At 44.3% G+C, this 22,603-nt stretch overlaps 2 protein-coding genes across 17 annotated transcripts in view; one reads left to right on the plus strand and one right to left on the minus strand.

Moving 5' to 3' along the window:
* The window catches only part of BCAN (brevican), a gene marked incomplete at its 5' end in the record, with an annotated part of 45,008 nt that extends 39,366 nt beyond the window's left edge, over positions 1 to 5,642 (plus strand). For all 15 annotated transcript variants that reach the window (XM_080984209.1, XM_080984217.1, XM_080984216.1 and 12 more), the window contains 6 exons: positions 282 to 389; positions 1,604 to 1,762; positions 2,419 to 2,501; positions 2,834 to 2,978; positions 4,850 to 5,032; positions 5,379 to 5,642. In XM_080984209.1, the coding sequence (XP_080840335.1) occupies positions 282 to 389; positions 1,604 to 1,762; positions 2,419 to 2,501; positions 2,834 to 2,978; positions 4,850 to 5,032; positions 5,379 to 5,401 (701 nt within the window). In that variant the 3' untranslated portion in view covers positions 5,402 to 5,642. The remainder of the gene's footprint in view (positions 1 to 281; positions 390 to 1,603; positions 1,763 to 2,418; positions 2,502 to 2,833; positions 2,979 to 4,849; positions 5,033 to 5,378) is intronic.
* Positions 5,643 to 6,940: 1,298 nt separating this feature from the next.
* HAPLN2 (hyaluronan and proteoglycan link protein 2) lies at positions 6,941 to 17,855 on the minus strand. Of its 2 annotated transcripts, none has more exons than XM_080984298.1 (6): positions 16,504 to 17,855; positions 15,351 to 15,464; positions 13,782 to 14,135; positions 12,924 to 13,040; positions 11,480 to 11,665; positions 6,941 to 9,603 (listed from the first exon to the last, which is right to left on the minus strand). In XM_080984298.1, the coding sequence occupies exons 2-6, from the start codon at positions 15,436 to 15,438 to the stop codon at positions 9,320 to 9,322; spliced, it is 1,029 nt and encodes a 342-aa protein (XP_080840424.1). In that variant the 5' UTR covers positions 15,439 to 15,464; positions 16,504 to 17,855; the 3' UTR covers positions 6,941 to 9,319. The 2 variants fall into 2 exon arrangements, with proteins under 2 accessions (XP_080840424.1, XP_080840423.1); XM_080984297.1 differs by having other exon boundaries at positions 16,519 to 17,851.
* Positions 17,856 to 22,603: the final 4,748 nt, after the last annotated feature.

Consider the following 22,603-nt stretch of genomic DNA (forward strand, 5'->3'; position numbering starts at 1 on the left):
CATTTCTCTGATGAAAATAGCGGCATCCTATTCCCTACCTTCCAACATTTCTCCCATGAAAATAGGGACATCCTAGTGTGATGTGGGGAAGCTTGATGGGCTTTAAATGTATGGTGTGGGTCTGTTTTGAGTGTGTGTGGTTGTGGTTTGCACATGGTTGCAATGTTGTACCTGCAGTGGTTTGCCAAGGCCCCTCCTCTAAGTGGGCATGGCTCTGCCCAGCAAGTGAAGTTCCTGCCTTCATTGACTGGAGCATCCTCTTCCTGGCCATTTGCTTCCAGGTGACTGTATCCCAAACCCCTGTAGGAATGGAGGGACCTGCACTGAAGAAGGGGACCACACAGGGTGCCTTTGCCTACCAGGCTACGGAGGAGATGCTTGTGAGATCGGTGAGTAGAACAACTGAGTCTGCTGCAAGGTATATGTTTGAACCCACACAGTGCCCACCAACCACTTGTCTATGGACGCTCCCAAGAGGTTTAAGATCTTTGACTGGAGTTATGTGCCCGCCATGAATATGTGTTCCTGCCTTATGCTCACAAGAAGTTCACACACTGGAGGAATAAAGGAAGATGTGTTCATTGCATGAAATAAAAGTCACTGAGTATACGGGTGCTGTTTCAAACAGCAAGGTTACCAATAATAATCAGACAGTAAATCATACAGCATGTATCATACAGCATTGTTCTCTATCTTAAAGATTTAAACAGTCCTGACTATCCCAAAAGCCTAGAGCAGTGGTTCCAAAGCTCCCCACCCCCCGGTTCCATAAACCCATCCCTGGTACCCTCAACCTCCCTATTATACAGAATAGCAGTCTGCATGTTCCCCTAAGGAAGATAGTAACTCAATAGAATTCAGAACAGTAACCATTAATTGCACATTGATTCAAAATCCATTTAAAGCTATTTCGTTTAATTAATTCAACAAAACAGAAGGACTTGATCCAATGATACCAGCTTTTCAAAGTGATTTATACCCCCAGCATCCCCCTGCCACCCCTTTGCCTCTTAGCATGACCCCTACACTGTACCACCACCCTCCAGAGGATGGTACCACTCGCTGGCCTAGAATGTGAGCATGACAATTTGCCACAGCACCCACACTAAAAGCAAAGTGAGAAAGGGAAGGAGAATAGTATATCTGTCTTCAAGGAAACAGTACCTAAGCCAGGAATCAAGAGGTCTGTGCCTTTTATTTGAGAGTCATGCTCTTCCTGTCAATAGCCTTCACTGGCAAGGCTACAGCATCTCTCTCACCCATTCCAGGGAAGCTGATATTTGAGATCATTGAGGAACAAGAGAGGGGGACCCCCTGGAACTTTCAGCTGCCCAACGTTAAAAAATCTGGACTTTAGGTTTTATTTTGGGCCATTGTTACGTTATGAAGGAGGGAGCGTTTTTCTTATAAGTGAGTGTCATAACACCTTTATTCCATTGCTTATTTCCTGCAAATTCCTGTATATTTATATTTAATGTGAGAATGTGCAGATCTAATGGAACATTTCACACATAGTGTAGCTAAGCTGCCTTTAATCAGGCGACCTTTTTATTGCAAAGTAGGCTAGTTGATATTTTTGTCTCTCTCCTTTCTTTCTGCCAAGACCTGGAAAAATGCCGGCCTGGCTGGGACAGCTTCCAAGGGTTCTGTTACAAGCACTTCTCCACCCGGAGAAGCTGGGAGGATGCTGAGACCCAGTGCAGGAAGCTCGGAGGGCACCTGGCTAATATCATGACACCGGAAGAACAGAACTTCATCAACAGTATGCCCGCCAGGGGTTTCAGTAACATGGGCTTAGTTAATGTGGCAGTAATCCAGCAGTACAAAAATGTGTATATTAGGGGAAAGTGTGCATTCAAATTCATCAGCTACTGAAAATAACCCTCAAAAATGCATTTTATTAGGCAAAACTGTGTACAGTGAAGTATATATTAGGGAAAATGTGCACTAAAATGCACAACAATTTTTCATGAAGACTTAAACAAAATTAAACAATATAAAGAAAATGAAAAAGATTACAGTGGTGTAGCACAGTGCAATACAAAATGAATTCTTAAAAATTGCGGATTGGTGGGGAAACTGAATTTTATTAGACGAAATTTTATTAAACAAAAAACAAACAAACCTAAGAAATGGAGAGAAACCAGAATTGACATTTTTGCCCTCCCCATGCCATCTCTAACAACTTCTTTCAAAGAGAGAGTTTCTATAATTTCAAATCCAAACTCAGGAAAGTATCTCTTCCCCATGAAGCCTCAAGGACACTGCAGCCCACCCTGGAACGTTATCCTAGGCTGCCACCTAGAGTCATCTGATGGCACAGCAGGGCTGTTGTTAACGACTTCAAGTAGTTTCCTAATTGCCGTGTCTCTGTGCCTCATTCTTCTTCATCCATCCTCAAATCTTGTTGGCTTCTAGATAGGTACAAGGAGTATCAGTGGATCGGCCTGAATGACCGGACAATTGAAGGCGACTTCCAGTGGTCAGAGGGGAGTCCTCTGGTAAGTGATGTTTGCAAAAAAAATACTGTATTATGCATGCTTTAAAATAAATAAATAAAAACAAAGGCTTCTGTTACATGCAGATCAGTGCCTAATTATTCTGAGAAAGGTGGGTTGTAGGAACAGCATAGGAAATTGCCTTAGACCAGACTATCAAGCTCAGTATTGCCTGCACGGACTGGCAGTACCTTTCCAGGATCCCAATCCTACCTGGACATGCTATCGGAGATTAAACTTGGCACCTTTTTGGAAGATGCCACTGGCCTGGAACAGGGACACTGTTCACGCTTGCTGTCATTTAGTGACTCTCTCTCTCTTTCTCTCTTGGGTAGCTTTATGAGAACTGGCATCCTGGGCAGCCCGACAGCTATTTCCTGTCTGGAGAGAACTGTGTCGTGATTGTTTGGCATGACGAAGGGAAGTGGAGCGACGTGCCTTGTAACTACCACCTGTCCTATACCTGCAAAATGGGGCTGGGTAAGCCTTGAGCTCTGGGCCTTCCCAGCTGTGGCCTTTGACTCAGAATTGTCGCTCTAGTCCAAGACCAAAGGCCCACCAAGACTTGTGACGTTTTGTCGTTCATGTTTTTGAACTTCAAAAGGGAGAAACAATATATACATTGTTGCAGATAATAGTCCCCAACAGGCAGCAGTTTTCAAAATGTTATCATCTGACCCCTGGGCAGGGAGCAGAAATAAGTGCCAGCTGTGTTGCACAAGCAATGATCTGTATTATACAGCTTGCAGAGATGGCTGCCATTTTTGATCAGGTATAATGATTGCAATTAAGTAAGTTTGCAAATAAAAATTTTTAAAAAATAGCATGCATGCAGTGCTCAGAGCTGTGATGAAAAAAAAGGCACTTCTGCTTTTGTGGGTAGGTGTCCTAAATAAGGATGTGGGTGACACTGTGGGTTAAACCACAGAGCCTAGGACTTGCTGATCAGAAGGTCGGCAGTTCGAATTCCCGTGACAGGGTGAGCTCCTGTTGCTCGGTCCCTGCTCCTGTCAACCTAGCAGCTCGAAAGCACGTCAAAGTGCAAGTAGATAAATAGGTACCGCTCCAGTGGGAAGGTAAACGGCATTTCCGTGCGCTGCTCTGGTTCTCCAGAAGCGGCTTAGTCATGCTGGCCACATGACCCGGAAGCTGTACGCCAGCTCCCTCGGCCAATAAAGCGAGATGAGCGCTGCAACCCCAGAGTCGGCCACGACTGGACCTAATGGTCAGGGGTCCCTTTACCTTTTTATCCTAAATATGTGGTGCCAGTTTGTGTGAAGGTGAAAATATCTCAGAAACAGGCAGTATTAGTTCTTTTAAAACCAGGTCGAAATATTCCTCCTGCTGACATTTTCTAAATATATGTGCATAAGTAACTCACTTTTGGATTCGATAATATTTGACGATAACTTTGACAAAAGCATTTTGGACATGCTGATGGAGGTTAAGGCCATCAGTGTCTATTAGTCATAATGCTTAAATTGAACCTCCCTGTTCAGAGGCTGCATACCTGGGTGCAAACAGGTAGGGGATGACTACCACCACTGTGGAAACCTAAGCATCTTTTGAAAGTGATAAAAGAAAAGAACTAACACCTTGCCTCATGGGTAGGTCAGCCCTGCCAGACACTAATGAAAAAGGGTGTGTTGCTGTGACATTAATTGCAAGCTGAATCCAACCTTTGGACAAGTCCAGGCTCAGTTTTTTTTATTAGCCTGGAAGTTCTGAACTGGGGAAGTTTGTCTTCGAAACTCCCTCATTTTGAGTGATTCTAATGTTTGCCAACCTATTGGGATAGCACATGCTATTGTGTCCCAGGCACCAGAAAAATTGGTGGCATTGGCATGAAAGGCAAGCTGAATCTGAGTTTCTTTTTTATTTTATTTATAGAATTTCCAAATTTACAATTAATCTGACATTTTCCAATGTACATTCACATAGTATTTGACTTCCCCTCCACCCTTCCATGGTCCCCTCTGATTATCTATTGCTGCTGCATATTATTATTAATCTATACCTTCTTTCCTCCACCTTATTCTCAGTATAGCTTTTACTGCTTTACTTACTCCAAACCTGCTAGTGTTTTAGCATGTTTACAATAGTTTTTTAAGTAATCTACAAACATTATCCAATCCTCCTTGAAGGCTGTCTCATCTTGCCATCTAATCTGAATCTGACTTTCTAACCAGGCTCAGCTTGCAATTAGCCTGAAAGGTCCTAATTGGAGAAGTTCATACCCCAAACTCTCTCATTTTGAGCATATCATTTGTTATAACCTTTGCTAATTTGCTGGGGCAGTACATGACTGAGAATATACCAGTAGATGTTGACCCTGTTCACCTTCTCTCCAGTCTTTTGTGGCCAACCCCCAGAGGTGGCAGATGCCCAAATATTTGGCAAACCAAAGCAGCGTTACGAAATCAACTCTTTCATCCGGTACTGGTGCCAAGAAGGGTTCACCCAGCGCCACTCCCCTGTCATCAGGTGCCAGGAGAACGGCCAATGGGAACAGCCGTCATTCACCTGCATCCCAAGTGAGTCATTACATGGAGATGGCTAGATCTCTAGCTGCTTTGGACTGTTTTGTGTTGTGGGAGGGGTTTAGGATGGTGGAAGGAACTGAGCTAGGAACTCTCTTGCACGGGTCTCTGGCAGCTGGGTCAGTTACCTTATTCTCTGTGAAACTGGGACAGCTTTATAGGGAGAGGGAACAGCCAGCCCAGCATCTGCTGCTCTATAGTGCCTCCACTGCAGGTGGCCAGCAGAGATACTGTAGCCTTCAGCCTAGCAGAATCCAGCAATCTGGGAGAACCAATCAGCCCCTTTGCAACCATTCATAAGCACTATGTGATTTGTGCTTCCACACCCCACTTTTTTCAGGGATTGATCAACCCCAGGAATGAAGATTTACCTGTGACTGTCTATCATCCCAGATTCACGAGCAAGTCAGGACTGATTTTGCATAAATCAGCATGAAAAACCAACAAGGAACAACAATGGTGCCTTCCGTTTCCCTTATTCTTTTTTTTTTATTATTATTGTTATTATATGAGTGTATATATAAAGAAATTCTAATAACTAAATATTTCCTTTTAAAGACACCCTCTTTCTCAGCGACAATATAAAATATAACTTTTTACTTTGTGCAATGAGCATTTTTCCCTCTCTTTCTCTCTCTGCCAAAACTGAACTAGCATAACTGTCTCTCTCATAATGGGGTTCTATATACCAAGCTTTGGGGAGCCTGTCCTTCATTTTTATTTTGTCATGTGATTCCTGGCTTCTCCAGGTAGGGCTAGGAAAGACTCTTGCCTGAAACCCTGGAGACCAAGGCCCCATCCACACCTCAGCTTAATGTGGAATATGTGCCCCTTCCATGTGTTCTCCCTCATCTGTACAATCTTCACCGGAAGCAGCTGTTTTCTCCAGGTTTCTCCCTGCTAAATCCAGAGTTTCCCTGTCCTTGGGAAATCCTGTTTTCTCCTAACTATATGTTAAAAGGTGAAATATTAGCCAGTCATTCTGGAATATTAACTAGTCATCTGTCACAAAGCAAAGACTGGCCCAAACTAGCTGAATGACTGTATCCAAACAAAAGTATCAGCACGTGGGCTGTCCTTGCTAAGAACCAGGGTAGGGTGGGGTAGGTGGAAAGAAGGATGCAATAACATAAGAAGAGCCGGCTGGATCAGGCCATTGGCCCATCTAGTCCAGCAGCCTGTTCTCAACTGGCTAGCCAGATGCCCCAATGGGAAACCCATAAGCAGGACCTAAGTACAAGAGCCCTCTCCCCTCCTGTGGATGCCAGCAATTGGTATGTGAAAGCATCACTGCCTCTGACCATGGAGGCAGAGCATAGCTATCATGGCTAGCAGCCATGGATACCCCTCTCCTCCATAAATATGTCTTATCCTCTTTTAAGGCCGTCACTACTTCCTGTGAGAGCAAGTTCCATAGATTAATAATGTGCTGCGTGAATAAATCATTTGTTTTATCTGTTCTGAATCTTCCAACTTTCAGCTTCACTGGATAGCCACATGTTCTAGTGTTATGAGAGAGAAAAACTTTTCTGTGTTCCCCCTTTCCATGCTGTGCATAATTTTATAAATTTCTATCATGTCACCTCTTATAGTACTTGCCTTTTCTCTAAACTAAAAAGTCCCAAATGTTGCAACCTTTCTTCATAAAAGTTGCCCTTTTCTGAACCTTCTGAAGAAGGTTGGGCATCTGTCATGGAGAATGAGAGATGGAAGAAAGAACTGAAAATCTCCTGGTGGTGCAGATTACAATTGCATTCAGCAAGCTGGTTCTTTCCACCACGCTGGCAGGCAGGGGGTGGGGTGGGGAATAGCTAGCTTTCTATAAACTTTTCTGATGTGCAATGGAATTCAATGGCTTTCTCTCCCTGAAGAAAGATTCCATTAATCACAGTAACAACACTCTTCACTCCTTCCTCAGCATGTTTATTTAGAAGTAAATCCCAAGTTTGAGGGTACAAAGCACTCTGCACATGCACAATGTAACTGAATAGTTTATGTATTTACATTTACATATTAAAATGTCCCTTTGCATCCATGTGCAAGAAAGCACATATCACTAAGTGTGATTAGTCACAGAATGGAACACTCTGGACCAGTCTTCATCAACCTAGTGTCCTCCAAATGTTGTTGGACTACAACTTCCATCAGCTCCAGTCAGCACATTGTAATCCAGTTTGGAGGGTACCAGATTGGCAAATGTTACTCTAAGCCATCTTCTAGGCATAATATGACAGTTAAGAGCCTCCTTACATTGTGTTATTTTGAGATTGACCTAGATCATACTCTTCCTCCAATAGCCAGATACAGTACCTTTGAGAAGCATAAAAGCAGAATGCAAAAACAACATCCCTCTGTTGTTTCTGTCTTAGCACTTAGCATTCAGAAGTGTATAATGCCTCTGAATATGGAAGGCCAACTGGCCACTGTAGCTATCAAGCAGGACCTGCAACAGAAACTTGCAACATGGGATGTTCCTGTTCCAGGTTCCAACCAGCCAGCTTTTTTCTAGGGTACTCCATTCCATTCCCCAGCATCCCAACCAGATTTTCCATTCCTCCTATATACACACAACAGGCAGCCAACATGCCATGCCTATTGAGCATGCTCAGTCTCCACTTGGCTGTTGGGGGGAGGGGATTCCTCCCTCCTTTAGGTTTCACCCTATATAATTTGCCTAAGCAAGACTTTTTTAAAAAAAATGAATGGATGTTTGTCAAACTTTTTAATCTTTGGTGCTGAACACTAAAAAAGTGGTCTCTAGATGGGGACGTGTGGCTGAGGCTCATGCTGATTGGAAAATGTGGGCATCCAGCATTTGCCAAAGACTCACACTTCTTATCCACACATATTTCCTCTGCTCTTTCCAGGCACAGTCCACTCTTAAAAGCACTGTGTCTGAGCACCCTTTTTTCTCCAGAACTTTCCCTGCAAAAACCTGCTCTTTAAAGCTGAATCAGAGCAAATGGCAATCCACAGACACCCTAAATTGCTGTTTGCTCCAATTGAGCACTAAAGAGCAGTTTTTGCATGGAAAGCTCTAGAGAGGGAAAAAGGGCCCTCAGACACAGAGCTTTAAAGCATGGACCTGTGTCTGGAAAGAGCAAGGCAAAAGGTAAATGTGGCGAAGGCGGAAAAACAGCCACACAGACAGAAGTTGAAGACTTGTTGCCAGACAAACTGCCCTCTGCCCCTCCTAGCTTTTCCTGCATCCATGTCTAGAATGGTGCATTGTTTCCTGTGCTCCTGATGAAATTTTATGCTGCAGACCTCTTCTCTTTACAGAAGTTGCAATTTGCCTCCTGCTTTTTGGAATGGATCACCTGGCTCCTGATTCCTTCCCCATAACTCCTGATCACCCCACTGTTTTCCAGATTTCACACTCGATCCACATCTTGTTTCTGTTCCCAGATCTCAAATAAAATCCTGTGTTCACAAACAATTTCCATCAGCCCCAGCTGCTTAGACTCCCAATTCAAATCAGCTCCAGGCTCCTCTAGTAAGTGTCCTTGATCTCTGATAATTTAAAGAACTACAATATCACTTTAACCAGTCATGACTTCCTCCGAAGAATTCTAGATGGGCCCAAGTGTCAGTAGATGGCTGAGGTGGGCAGGATACCTTTCTTTAAAACTGAAAAACTGGAGGTTGTACAAAGTCAGGAAGAATAAAAATCAAGATTCCAGGTTTAAATATTTTTTAAAAGAATACTTAATAAGGTAGTGAAGCAATGGCTGGGTTTGCAAGCAAATGTCCATATTAACAGGACATTTGTTGCAAAGTTAGTGCCTGTTTTGGGAGGTATTCACTTTATTACTAAAAGCAGTCAAGTATTGCATTAATTGGGGCAAGATAATGGGATCTGGCACACTGAGAACAAACTGGTTCTGAGTGTGCATGTAAACAGGCACAGAGAGAGAGACATAGACCCCAAGTGTCAGTAGTGGGTGGGACATTTCTCTCCAAACCTAGGAAAAATGTAGAGGTTGTACAAATTCAAGAAGAAAAAGTCAGGACAAGGCTCCAAAAATACCTACACTTGAATACACAAAGGCAGTTTGTGTGATTCCAAAGTCTGTGACCTATGAACTCCATCCTTAGATTAAGATAGGGATCATAGAAAAGTCATGGTGAGGAAAAGCCCCTGTGCGATGTCATACCAACACCCTCCAAGGGTGTCCTTGGGGAAAGAGATCTTTTGCAAAAGGGTTGTATGTGTGTCATTTTGTGTGGTCCTCTTTGGGCCTAGCTGGCATCTAAACTTCTCTGTCTCTCTCATCCTCTCTACTTCACTGAGAAGCAGTAGACTCCATATTTCTTCCGTAACTTGCTGGGAAATCCAAAGCTGTGGACGCTGGGATTTGTGAGCCCCCCGCAGTGGGCACGGGGAATGTTGATCGGAAAGCGCACACTGCCGTCATCAAGCCAGCCTCCATCACAGCGGTCCAGCTGGGAGAATTTCCACGCAGCGTACAGCTGCCCAACTTTGGCGATGGCAGCCCTGTCGTTGCGGCAGGCTTGAGTGGCTTCCTTGAAATTCATGTGGCCCCGGATGAAATAGACCCGGCCTGGGCAGAGGAGCAGAGGGGAAAGAAGCAGAAGCAGGAAATGATGTTGAGGGAGTTAGAGTCAATGCACAAAGGATTTAGCTACGACCCGGCTGGACTGCTGTAATATGCTCAATATGGGGCTGCCCTTGAAAAGTGTTCAAAAGCTTCAGCTAATCCAAAACGCTGCAGCCAGACTGCTGACTGGAGCCACAGGGAATATGTTACTTCCTTGCTAAAACAACTTCTCTGGCTACCAGTCCATTTCTGGGCACAAAGTGCTGGTTATGACTTATAAAGCCCTAAATGGCTTGAAACCCAAGCCACCTTAAAGTTACTATCTCCCTATACAAATCTGCATTGGGGCCAGGATCCTTGGGTGAGCACCTTCTATCTGTCCCATAACCATGATTTGTGATGACCCGAGAGAGAGCCTTTTCTGTGGCTGCTCCCAGATTGTGGGATTCCCTCCCAAGAGAGGCTAGACTGGTTCCCTCTTTGTATCACCTTCTGCCGGCACGCTGAGACCTTCCTGTTCAGACAGGCCTTTGGAAACTAAGGGACAGACAAAGCTGATCACTGGGCCGCCATCAGAGCAAACTGTGTTTTAATTGCTGGTTTGAAATGTGCCTTGAATCCCAGTCTGAGAAAGGCCAATAGAAATGCATTCAATAAATAATATAGGAGAATTGCACAGCTTGTGGAAACTGCCAGGGTATGAAAAGACTAGCAAATGGCAGGGAGCAGGGCAGAAAGACTACAAGCCCCAGTATTCATTAGTTCCTTCCTGCTCAGCATTAAAATCTGAGGAACCAGAATAATATTTTAACAGGTATCCTACACATTGTTGCACACACCCCAATCTCCAGGCATTGAGAGACTCCAGGGACGTCTGTGTTTTCCCAGAGTTTGGTCTCCTTGGAATGAAGGTCGATGGAGACTATGGTATCTTTAGGATATATGGTTTTATTTACTCACATATACAACATATATACTCCCTAGGATGGAGGGGCACACAGCAATAACACTCCAACAGATCTTGCTTCCCCATTAGTTTTCCAGGTATATCTCGCAGCCACAGCTTTGGAATCCAGCACAAAAGCAAGACAAGCCGCCTAGGATGATGTAGCCTCCACCCAGGGTGCGGGGGGGGGGGGGGAGGCCTACCCATTTGTCTATATGCCAACCTTCTTGGGCATGTAAATGATGGTACTTAACTAGCCAGCCAAGGCCACTACTTTAACAAAGAGGATAGTCTGATTGGTTCAGCAGGTTCCTCTCATAGATTCTGACCCCACATACACAGGATCACAGGTTTGGAAGGGACCCACAAGAATCAACAGATAATATCTAAAGAATGAAGGTGGTGGAATAGAAGCCGCTTTGGTAGGGGGAGGAAATATTTCATCAAAATTGTTTCGGCATAGTACTACTTTAGAGAAGTCACTGATGATTTCAAAATGAAAAAGACTAGAAAAATAAAGCATAAAAATATATGGCCTTTTAATGCCATAAAATTGAATTTTTTCGTTCATGACTTATGAGATTGTCTATATGGGATAGGAAAGGGGGTGAGGGAGAGCTTAAGGGTATGTTACAAGTCTGTGTCAAGCCCAAACAAATTATGCTTGGGCGCTTGGTTTGGGAAAGGTTATGAAACCTAGAGCGCTAGCCTCACAACACTCTTACGAGGCAGAATGCCACTTTTTACTGAAAGGTGAAAGGACCGAGGAGAGAAAAAACTGCTTATCCAGAGATGCACACAGAGTCCAGGAAACAACTGCTGAGAAGCATTAATCTGAGCTACATAAACAAGTTTATTTCTAATAGTAGGGGCTAGAAATTTGCTTCATATATGAATCACGCCAAGCCTCTGGCTTCGTCTGCACCCACATACCTTTCACAGCTGAACTGAAACAGAAGGCATCAAACCGATCTTTCAGCTTGTCCCTGGCGCCATAACTTCGAACCCCTGGGAGAAGAAGACGTCCCCCACAGGGCTCGCGGGAGTTAATGATGGGGTAATGGACTGTTCCTTCCATGACCCATCCTGCGTTGCACCAGTCCAGCCCTTCTGTCCAAGCTAAGTGAAGAGGAAGCAACAAATGCAATACAGCGAGTTAACTGAGCGCCAGTTGCTTCCTCTGATCCATTCCCTGCACCTTGAAGCAACATCCATCAACCAGTCAGGGGATGCTTGTTCTCACCATCTCTATCTATGCCAGAACAAGCTTCATTAGGTTGTTTCTAAAAGTGCAAGGTGCAGGATAACAAAAACAAGCAATCAGTCAAGAAACAAAGGAGGGCATTTCAGGGTTTCCCTTTTCCTTTCGGAAGGAGAAAGAGTCATGAGTGTTTCTTGTTCATTCCAAAAAAAAGACACAGTTTGGCTGAAACACAAACAAAGGCTTTGTCTATTTTTAGATGGTTTCGGGGCAGTCACACACAATCCCACTTTCAGTACTGCTGCCTTGTTTCCCGTCAGTGCCAGTCTTGTAGCTTACTCCTGGAATCCTGTATTTTTATGCCACAAACATTTTTGGTGTTTGGTTTTTATTCCTGTCCTGCTTTTGCTGCACTATCCTGCAAGATGGCAATAATGTAAAACTGGGGAAACATTGGAGGAGAACTAATAAACCAAAATAATGTGTGGATGGTCCAGTATAAATCAACCATGAATGCACCTATAGTATCAATGACATGTCACAAAAATGCACCCACAAAACCCCCTGCCAATTTGGAGGGCCCTTGGAACTTTCAGAGGAGCTATTTGTTTATTTGTAAAAAATAGTTATATATTGCTATTCATATTTTTTTAAAAAAATATTAAAGTGGTTTACAACAATTGTACATAAAACCACACATTAAAAAGCACATAAAAAATAAAATCAGAAATGAACTTAACAACTGTGGAAAAAATTATTATTAATTGCCTGCATAAACTGGACGGAATAGAAAAGTTTTCAGCGTGCGTTTAAAAGTTAAGACAGAAGGTGCCTACTGAATTTCAATTGGCAGATTGTTCCACAAGACTGGGGCCTCTTCAGCAACCACAGCATCATTGCTGTTTCTTTATTAAAACATTGATATACCACCCCTCATTTTTAAAAAGCTCATATCCAAAATAACAAAACATGAAAAAACCTCACTGAAGAACAGCAAAGACACAATAAAAAAAAAATCCTTCCAGTAGCACCTTTAAGACCAACTAAGTTAGTTCTTGGTAAGACACAGCAAAGACACAGCAGCAAATAAACCCCACAACCCAACCAAAACAAAGCAAAGCAATAAAAGCCATCCCTAGCAGTTGAGTAAGAAAACATTAGCAAAAATTGGGTTACCTTTATAAAGTTGCCCGTAGTTTGCCAGGCGGGAGTCCTGCTCTTGACAAGCCTTTTTGGCCTCAAAATAGTTGAATTTGTAGCGCCCTTGGCTGGTCTGGTAGGGGAAGACAATTCCTGGAGAGAAGGAGTAAGAGAATTTTGGGAAGGAGGTGAGTAGGGGGTGATGAGCCTTGAATTACCTTTTTTAAAATAAGTATTTCATTATTAAATTTATTTGAAAGTACAAACTGAAAATAAAAGGCAGAGGGTGAGTGTTAACATAACAGGCTTAGCATTGCTCAGTAACTATACATAGTGATAATCTTAACATTGGCCCCACTTACACTATATATTTAAAGCATTGAGAGGCAGTGAGCTTCATTGCCAGCTAGGAGGGAATTTGAATGCTGATCTCTCCCAAGTCCTAGTCTGACACTCTAACCACTACACAACACTGGCTTATACTTGCACACTGGTTCCAACCTGTCTTGCAAGGCCTCCATAGATCTATATTTTGCAAATTGCCCTGTGATCTTCGGAAGAGCAGTATATAAATTTAATTTAATTGAAGAAGAAGAAGAAGAGTATCCCGCTTTATCACTGCCCGAAGGAGTCTCAAAGCGGCTAACATTCTCCTTTCCCTTCCTCCCCAACAACAAACACACTGTGAGGTGAGTGGGGCTGAGAGACTTCAAAGAAGTGTACTAGCCCAAAGTCACCCAGCAGTTGCATGTGGAGGAGCGGAGATGCGAACCCGGTTCCTCAGATTACGAGTCTACCGCTCTTAACCACTACACCACATTGGCTCTCTAAAAAAGGAGAAGAAGATGACGACTTCTCATGCCCTCAGGAAAACGGCCGCACCAGTCCCCTTACCATCTAACTGCAGGACCAGAGATATGCTCTCATCCTCCAGGCCGTTGATCAGCTGGCAGCGGTAGCGCCCCTCATCATCCAGCGCCACGTCAGAGATGGTCAGCGAGGCATCGTAGCGGTGGCTGCGCCTCAGTCGGGCCCGGCTGCCCAGCGGGCCGTAGGTTTTGTGGTGCACCCCGTTGGTGATCAGGATGACAACCTCCATGTATTCGGCTGGCTCCACTTTGCTCCACCTGACCTTGTAGTTTGGGGGTAGCGTCCTCAGGATGCAGGGCAGGGTGACGGTGGCTCCTCTCTGAGTGTGCACTAGCTTGGTCATTGGCTGCAGCAGGTATTGGAGGGGCGCTGGTGTTGCTGTGGGTGAGAGGGAAGGAAGGAAGGAAGGAAGGAAGGAAGGAAGGAAGGAAGGCCACTTCAGTACGGCCACATACACACCATACCTTTAAAGCACTATGGCGCCACTTAAACAGGCATGGCTTCCCTCAAAGAACTCTGGGAGCTGTTGTTTCTTAAAGGTCCTGAGCGCTGTTAGGGGACCCCCTATTACCTCCACAGAGCTACAATTCCCAGAGTTCCCTGTGAAGCGAGGTAGAAATTCTGCAAACCCCGTCTTCAGGAAAGCCAGGGCGTCCTGACCACAAAGCGAGAAAGAAGCAGTTGTTAGCAGGAACCTAAGGGCTGAATGGTACAGTGGAAAATAACTCCAGAAAAGGTGCATACAGCAAAAAAACAAACAAACCCTTGGGTTGTGTTTTAAGAGACTCTGGTTGGAGGTGGTGGACTGGCAGAAGGTGGTCGGTCGGCTAGAGGATGAAACAGCTTAGATGATGTATTTTTCCTAAACACAATGTGCCATAATGGAAATGCATTACTGAATAAAGTCTGATAAACTGGGAATTTGGGGTGAGCCTCTGTATTGAACCCACAAAAGGAATTTTCTCCTTCAGAAGAGGGAGTTGTATTTCTGTGATAGGAATAGTGGCCTCCTGACAACTCTCAGCACCCTTCACAAACCTCAGCTCCTTGAATTATTTGGCCCTGATTTATTTATTTTTTAAAAATATTGCCAGGACAGTGTTTTAGTTCTAAATAAACTGTTGATAAAAGTGAGGTGTGTCATAGAATGGTGGCCATTGCAAGGGTTAAAACTGAATGTGTGCTGAGCCGTGATATATGGCTTTGGATGGGGGGCAGATGAAGGGCTGAGAGGGCTGTTGGAGGCCCCAACAATCAGCTGATCATCCACATAGGTAAAAACAGGCAACCTGGCCTCATTGTGAGATGGGCATTTATTCAAAATCCACTTAAAATGATTTAGCATGATTAACTAATACAACAAAGTCGATGAATGTGACCCGTGATACCAGCGTCTCAAAGTCTGATATTTATGCCTCCAGTGCCCCTCTACCACCCCCTTACTTCTCAGCACCCCCTAGTTAATTCCCCCCAGGAGGCATTACCCACCAACTTTGGGAACCACTGTGCTCAGAGATCCAGTTCTTCTCCTGCTGTGGTTATATGCGAAATCAGGCAAAGTCATCTCTGTGTGTTTGTATGAGACTTACACACCTGGATTTCCAGTTGGCTTTTGGTAAATAGCGGGGATTTCCGGAAGAGAGGAGAGACATAAGGAAGCCAAGATCAGGATCTGGTGCATACTTCAAAGGCAGAGGAGGGCCTTGCCTGAAAAATGAGTGACAATTGAGAAGGACCCCCCAGCGCTCTCTCACACACATACTGACAAATACACTTCCACTATGAGCAACATAACTGCCTGCTGGATCTGGCCCATGGACCATCTAGCTCAGCATCCTGTTCTCACAGTGGCCAACCTGCAGAACCTGCAGAAAGCCAGCAAGCAGGAGCCAAGCACAAGAGCTCCACCCCCCACCCATGGTTTCTAGCAACTGGTATTCAGAAGCATTACTGCCTTTGATTGACTAGGCAGAGCTTAGCCAACATGACTAGCAGCCATTGACAGCCTTCCCCTCCATGAATTTGTCTAATACTCTTTTAAAGCCATTCAAGTTTGTGGAAATCGCTCCCTCATGTGGGAGGGAGTTCCACAGTTTAACTATGCACTGCAAGAGCAAGTACTTTCTTTTATCTCTCCTGAATCTTCCAACATTCAGCTTCATTGGATAGTCTCCATTGGGTTCTAGTATTATGAGAAGGGGGGACGAACTTTCCTCTCTCCACTTTCCCCATGCCAAGCATCAACTTCTATCATGTTATCTCTGACTCGCCTTTTTTCTAAACTAAGAAGTCCCAGACACTTTCCACGTAGGGGAGTTGTTCCTGGGTGTTCCTTTTCTAGCATCTGGTTTCTAACAAGGACAGCCAGAGAACCCCAAGGAAATTAATGAGCTTGAAAATTCTAGACCAACCTTCCTCAACTTCCTCTTCCAGTTGTTTTAGACTACAGCTCCCATCAGCCCCAGCCAGCACAGCTGTTTTCGCAGCAGCCAACCAGATGTCCCAACAGAAAGCTCACAAACAGGACCTGAGAGCAACAATACTCTCCCCACTGGTGGTTTCCACCAGCTGGTATTCAGAGGCATATTGTCTCTGATAGTGGAGGCAAAACATAGCCATTGATAGCCTTATCCTCCATGAATTCATCTCATCCCTTTTTTTAAAGCTGTCCAGATCAATGACCATCATCATCACAACCATTCATACACCACAAGTAGAGAACAGAGAGAATCAGAGAAGGTCCCACCACCCGTTACCATACCTCTCTAGAAAGACAGGTAAATCGTCCAGCCACTTTGACGAGATTGCAACGGAAGCTGTCAGGAGACACCGAACCTGTAGCTTCTCATGAGAGTACAAAACCAATCCAGGGACACATCTCCATGGAGCGATGAACTATTGTTCCTCTTAATCCAGCCTCATGGTCAACATCCCCCATCCCCACCACACAGATCATAGAGAAGAATGGAAGTCCATCTCTGCCAATGTCACTAAGACAAGTTCTCCGGATGAGAAGCATTCCATCTCCCAGTAGGAACACAGGTGACCATGTCAATGCCAGTTGGACCTCACGAAGACATCCTTATGGTGGTGGCGGCGCAGAGGTTGGCCAAGGAAGATGATAGTGATGCCCCACTTAGGATGACGATGTCTGATTTTCCCTCATCCTTCTTCTGAATCCTTTCCTGCTGCCTCTCTTTCTCTCCTCTGGATGTGAGGTCCCGTCAACAGTTTGCACATTTTTCTGTTTTGTTTACCCCGCCCCAAGAATACATTAAAACGAAAGAAAGAAAGCAGAAACAGATTCTCATTGTTCTGCTTGGCAAACAGAACAACCCTCCTCAAACAAGCTTGCCTTTATTCCGGGGGAATTCAGACAAAATGTCAACACAGCCCTCATGCCGGCTTCTGGCACCTTCCATGGTCCCACTCCTCACGCAGAAGATCTTAGTAAACAAGCCAATGTGCCTTTTTTTTTAGGGGGGGGAGGCTGAAGCTCCAGAGAGTTTCCCACAATGCACCACATCCTAAAGCTGTGTCCAAATTCCAAATTATTATTCTAGCCACTGAAGAGGCCAATTCTCACAGAATGCTTCAGACTAGCTATGTTAGTCATTCTGGTGGGAATCCAAGTGGTCATCCTGGAATAGATGCTCTAAGCCTTGGGAGCTTATGATTCTCAATTGCTTTGAGGTTTTTGAATATTAGTCAGCGGTTCTTCATTTTTGAATGCCGGCCATACAGGCCGCCTACAAATGGCAACATTCAGCCACAGCCCATCCAGAGGCAGCTGATAGGGCTAAATTTGTGGGGTGGAGGTGGAAAATGTAACTTGCCCTTTCTCTGTATGTGGGACGCAGTTGCTAGGTAAGGAGCCCTGACTTCATTCCTAGAAGGAAACAGCTCAAGATTGATATATGTTTTGATCTCCTGATCAAAACATTATTGTTGTCAAAGCATTTGGTTATTCCTGATTTTATCTTTTCGGCGTTTTAAAGAGGGCTTTTTTAGTGAACATTTTATTGTTTTATTCTCTTTGTAAACTGCTTTGAGGTTGTTGTTTTTAACAATCAAGTGGTGTGTAAATTTTACTAAACAAATAAATAAGCTTTTGCTGCCAATGTTCTGTGATGGATTAGATGGTGTAAACCTGACATATCTGCATAATTTTGACGCAATTTCTGTGACTGATTCCCGTCACAAAAAAACTGTGGGTGGGATGGAGAGAAAGAGAGACCTAATTCTGTCAGCAGGGACTATCTTGTTATTTTTCTCATGAAAGCTGCATTGGGAGCCTTTTTAAAACTGAAAAGAGGGGTTAAAATGCTCTATTTTTTAAAAAATAATATTTATTACTTTTATGGATTACAAAAAAGAGAAGAAAAAAACAGAAAAAAAGACAAAGGAGGAAAGCAAAAAAAACCCAAAAAACAATACAATATATAGACAATGCAAAACACAACCTAAACTCAAAACTAAACACATTAAACTAAACTAAACAAACCCCACTCCCTAACCTTAACCCTAAATAAAACAAAACAAAAACAATTTAAAAACATACATCATCCCTTTTCCGTACTCTATCTTTCATTCCCTTGTTTCCTCGACCTCCTCTCACCTCCCTTTTTGTATTCCACTTCTATTAATTGTTTCAGCAAATCCTTTCCATCTTTCTCCATTTTCTATCATATTGTAAATAACGTATTTTTTAACCTTATTTTCCATTAAAACTAAAATACTTATATATGCTCAACTCCTTATAACATTTCTGCTAAGCCCATAAAAGATCATTCCACCATTTTTCTATCACTCATTAGTTTTACCATATGTCTATATATAAACTTTAAATTTTCCAATCTTCTTCCACCATCTCCTCTCCCTGGTTTCAGATTCTGCCAGTCCTTTCCGTCAACTCCATAAAGTCCATCAACCTGGTGATCTTATGTCCGAGGCTCTTAACTCTTTTCCAAGTCCCTTCTGCAGGTCTTCTTCATTTTCTTTAATGCTAAAGAGCAAATCTCAGGGAAACTCCAATCCTTTTCTTCCTTCTGAACAGATCAGCCAAATTTCCATAGTTAAAGCTACAGTCCATAAAGTATTTCAGGGCATATTTCAAGATTCCTCCAAGTCCAAAGGCCCCCAAAACTTCAATCTCCTCCAGGCCCGAGTCCATGTCCCAAAAGTCAGTTAATCCCTGCATAGAGGGATCTTTCCAACTTTCCTTCTTTAATCCAAGCCGGGATCCATTCCTCAGAGTCTGACTTTTCCTAGATTCAATCATAAAAGGCCTCAACTTATAGTCCTCAATTTGCTTCTGTAAAGCCACGGATCTCACTTGTATTACTTTATGTTCAACAACAGCAGCTTTCTCCTTCTCCTCCTTCTCCTCCACCATTTGTCCTCCACCATTTGTCCTGCCAAAATGGATTCCTGTACCAAGTCCTGAATTATTTCTGTGTTGGTGTTCGCTTTTTGACTCAAATTAGTCACTTTCTGTTCCAAATTATCAACTTTAAAAGTCATGTCATCCATCTTCTTGTGAAGCTGTCCCAGCGAACAGCTTATCTTACATAAAACAGTCACAATGGCTTCTCCTGTCAACATTTTTGAATGGTCCAAGGTCAATCTCTGGTTCTCAGAATCCTTATCTGCAGCTGGAAATCCCCCAGTTACACTCCTGTAACAGTTTCAAAAGCTCCCTCTAGAGGGAAACAGTCTCCACTGGTATCAGTTCTTTCCGGCACAACTCAAGCATTAAAGATAAATTTTCAGTTACTTTTCCTCTTTTTTAAACGCAGAGGAGGGCAATGGAAACAGTATCTTACTCTTATTTAGCTAGCTGTCAAATCCGTTCTGTCAAATGCACTCTCTCCAAACGTCATCTGGCAGCCTGTTCCCAGGTTCAGAGCAGTGGTAATTTGATTTTTCACTCTCTCCTGCAGGCTCACTAGATCCAAAATTTCCCCCTCTTCTCCTGCTTCCAAGGGGGGTTTTGTATTTTAAACCGATGGAAATTTAATCCTTTGCCAAAAGCTTTCAAAGACTTTAGCTTGTAACGTCTTTGCTTCAGTCTATTTACAAAAACGGAAGGCGGACTTCCTGTTTATGACCTTCCCGCTTCAGTGCCAAATTAAAGTATTTAAAAATCCAATTTTCCGTTTTACTCACGGGTAGTTGTTTAAAATCCAATTGTCCACAGGAAAAAGTCAGCACTCTCCGGCAACAGCAATGCGGCTTCACTCCGTGAAAGAAGCAGTCGATTCAAAGCACCACGCCACTCACCCCACGTCGCTCCGGATCCCCAAAACAGGGTTTCCCCGCGAGTAGGGGAGGCGCAAAAGGTGCCAGCCGAATCCCAGGTTTACAAGCTTCTCCCGCTTGTGATTTCAATGGGTCTCCACCTTCGCCGTGGCGGTCAGACCCTGTTTTTCACGGAGCAAGTTCCTCCCGAACGGAGGAGCTCTGCCATTGCCGGAGGCGCCAACCCGGAAGTCTAAGTAAGTAAATAGATGACAACAACAACAACAACAACAACAACAAAAATAATTTATATGCTGCCCATCTGACTGGGTTGCCCCAGCCACTCTGGGTGACTTTCGAAAATTTAAAACATCAAACACAGTAAAACACCAAACATTAAAAACTTCCTTAAGGCTGCCTTCAGATGTCTTCTAAAAGCCAGATAGTTGTTTATTTCCTTGACATCTGATGGGAGGACATTCCACAGGGCAGGACTGACTACCAAGAAGGCTCTCTGTCTGCTTCCCTGTAATCTCACTTCTCCACTGAGGGAACTACCAGAAGGCCCTTGGAGCTGAATCTCAGTGTCTGGGCTCAACAATGGGCAGCGGCGTAGCTAGCTGCTTGGGCTCCCGGGGTAGTGCAAATGCCCTGCACCCGGGGGCAGGGCAAGCCGGGGCAGAGCACACTGCATGGAAACTCCACGGAGTCTGCAAGCCCCATGTTGCCGTTTCGGGCAGCCCGGAGCCTGCAGGTGCCCGAGCCACCGTGTCACTTCCCAGGAGAGACATGTGGCTCGGGCGCACTGCAGGCCAGGCCCCGCGGTCACCCCCATCAGTGATGACACCCGGGGCGGTCCGCACCCACCATACACCCCTTCCTACACCACCAACAATGGGGGTGGAAATGCTCCTTCAGGTATACAGGGCCAAAGCCATTAAGGGCTTTAAAGGTCAGCACCAACACTTTGAATTGTGCTCAGAAATGTACTGGGAACCAATGTAGATCTTTTAGGACCGGTGTTATATGGTTGTTGTTGTTTAGTCGTTTAGTCGTGTCCGACTCTTCGTGACCCCAAGGACCAGAGCACGCCAGGCACTCCTGTCTTCCACTGCCTCCCGCAGTTTGGTCAAACTCATGCTGGTAGCTTCGAGAACACCGTCCAACCATCTCGTCCTCTGTCGTCCCCTCCTCCTTGTGCCCTCATTCTTGTTATATGGTACCAGGCACCAATCTAGCTGCCGCATTCTGGATTAGTTGTAGTTTCTGAGTCACCTTCAAAGGTAGCCCTACGTAGAGTGCATTGCAGTAGTCTAAGCAGGAGATAACCAGGGCACTGAGATCCAGTTCCTAGGGCTTTCTAACGGTTCCCTTACTGTGAGGAGTGAAGTGACAGGGAACCAGACAGAGGGCCTTCTCGGTAGCAGCGCCTGCCCTGTGGAACACCCTCCCATCAGATGGCAAGGAAATAAACAACCACCTGGCTTTTAGAAGACATCTGAAGGAAGTCCTGCATAGGGAAGCTTTTTAACATGCAACGTTTTATTATGTTTTTATATATGTTGGAAGCTGCCTAGTGTGGCTGGGGCAATGCAGTCAGATGGGTGGGGTATTATTATTATTATTATTATTATTATTATTATTCTGTCTCCTGAATAAAACAATGTGACACTGAGCAAGGCAGTCTTTCACAGAGGTTGTTATGGTCCCACAGGGAGGGTTTCTTCAGCTCTTGTTTCTTGCCCCCAGTAGTTCCCTCCCCTCCCTGTGCATCAGGTCCATTTCAGGGATGGACTACAAGACAAGCAACAGTTTGCTCATTGTGAAGAAAGAACAAAGAGTCCTAGGCCTTGGTGTTATTATCACATGCTGGAGAAGACAACAAGGGATGTTGTTCATCCCATTCTCCTGGATGAATGGGCAATAAAGGCTCCTGGAGGAAGTTGTGGGAGGGCAGAGAGAGGGACAAGGGCCACATTCAGACCATACATTAAAACACTGTGATACCACTTTGAAGAGTCATAGCTTCCCCCAAAGGATTCTGGGAGCTGTAAGTTGCTGTTGCTCCCAGAGTTCCCTGGGAAGAGGGATTGATTGTTAAACCACTCTGAGAGTTGTAGCTCAGTGAGGGGAACAGGCTGTGCTTTTTTCTAAAAAAATGTTTAGGGGTACTTTCATTTTGACTCAAGAAAATCACAATTTTATAGTTCAAATCAGGAAAAATAAAGACAGTAAATGGACCAAAGTACAAAGATTCACAGAATATTTGGGGGGGGGTGTACCCCTGCGTAGCCCTAGAAAAAAAGCACTGGGAACAGGTATAGCTCTCAGCAGCCTGAACAAACTTTAGATATAATCAGGGGCTGATTTAACATGGGCCTAACCTGCACTTTCCCCCTAAAACATATAACCATACAAACCTTTTTAAACAGTCACATATGCCACATTCACACAATACATTTAAAGTGGTATGATGCCACTTCAAACAGTCATGGCTTTGCCCAAAGGATTCTGGGAGCTGTAGTTTGCTAAGAGTGCTGAGAGTTGTTAGGAGGTGCTGTCCCCCTCCTGGAGCTACAATTCCCAGTGTTTCCTATGAAAAGGGA

This window comes from Podarcis pityusensis (genome assembly GCF_964106645.2).
Source record: "Podarcis pityusensis genome assembly, chromosome: 16".
In the NCBI taxonomy this organism is placed as follows: domain Eukaryota; kingdom Metazoa; phylum Chordata; class Lepidosauria; order Squamata; family Lacertidae; genus Podarcis; species Podarcis pityusensis.

Excerpts from the sequence above, each read along its gene's own strand:
- HAPLN2 (XM_080984298.1), bottom strand. The coding sequence starts at position 15,438 with ATGCACCAGATCCTGATCTTGGCTTCCTTATGTCTCTCCTCTCTTCCG. Across the intron at positions 13,041-13,781 it reads TCTGGTCCTGCAGTTAGATG|GAATTGTCTTCCCCTACCAG; the intron begins GTAAGGGGACTG and ends CCTTCTCTCCAG. Across the intron at positions 11,666-12,923 it reads CTACGGGCAACTTTATAAAG|CTTGGACAGAAGGGCTGGAC; the intron begins GTAACCCAATTT and ends CTCTTCACTTAG.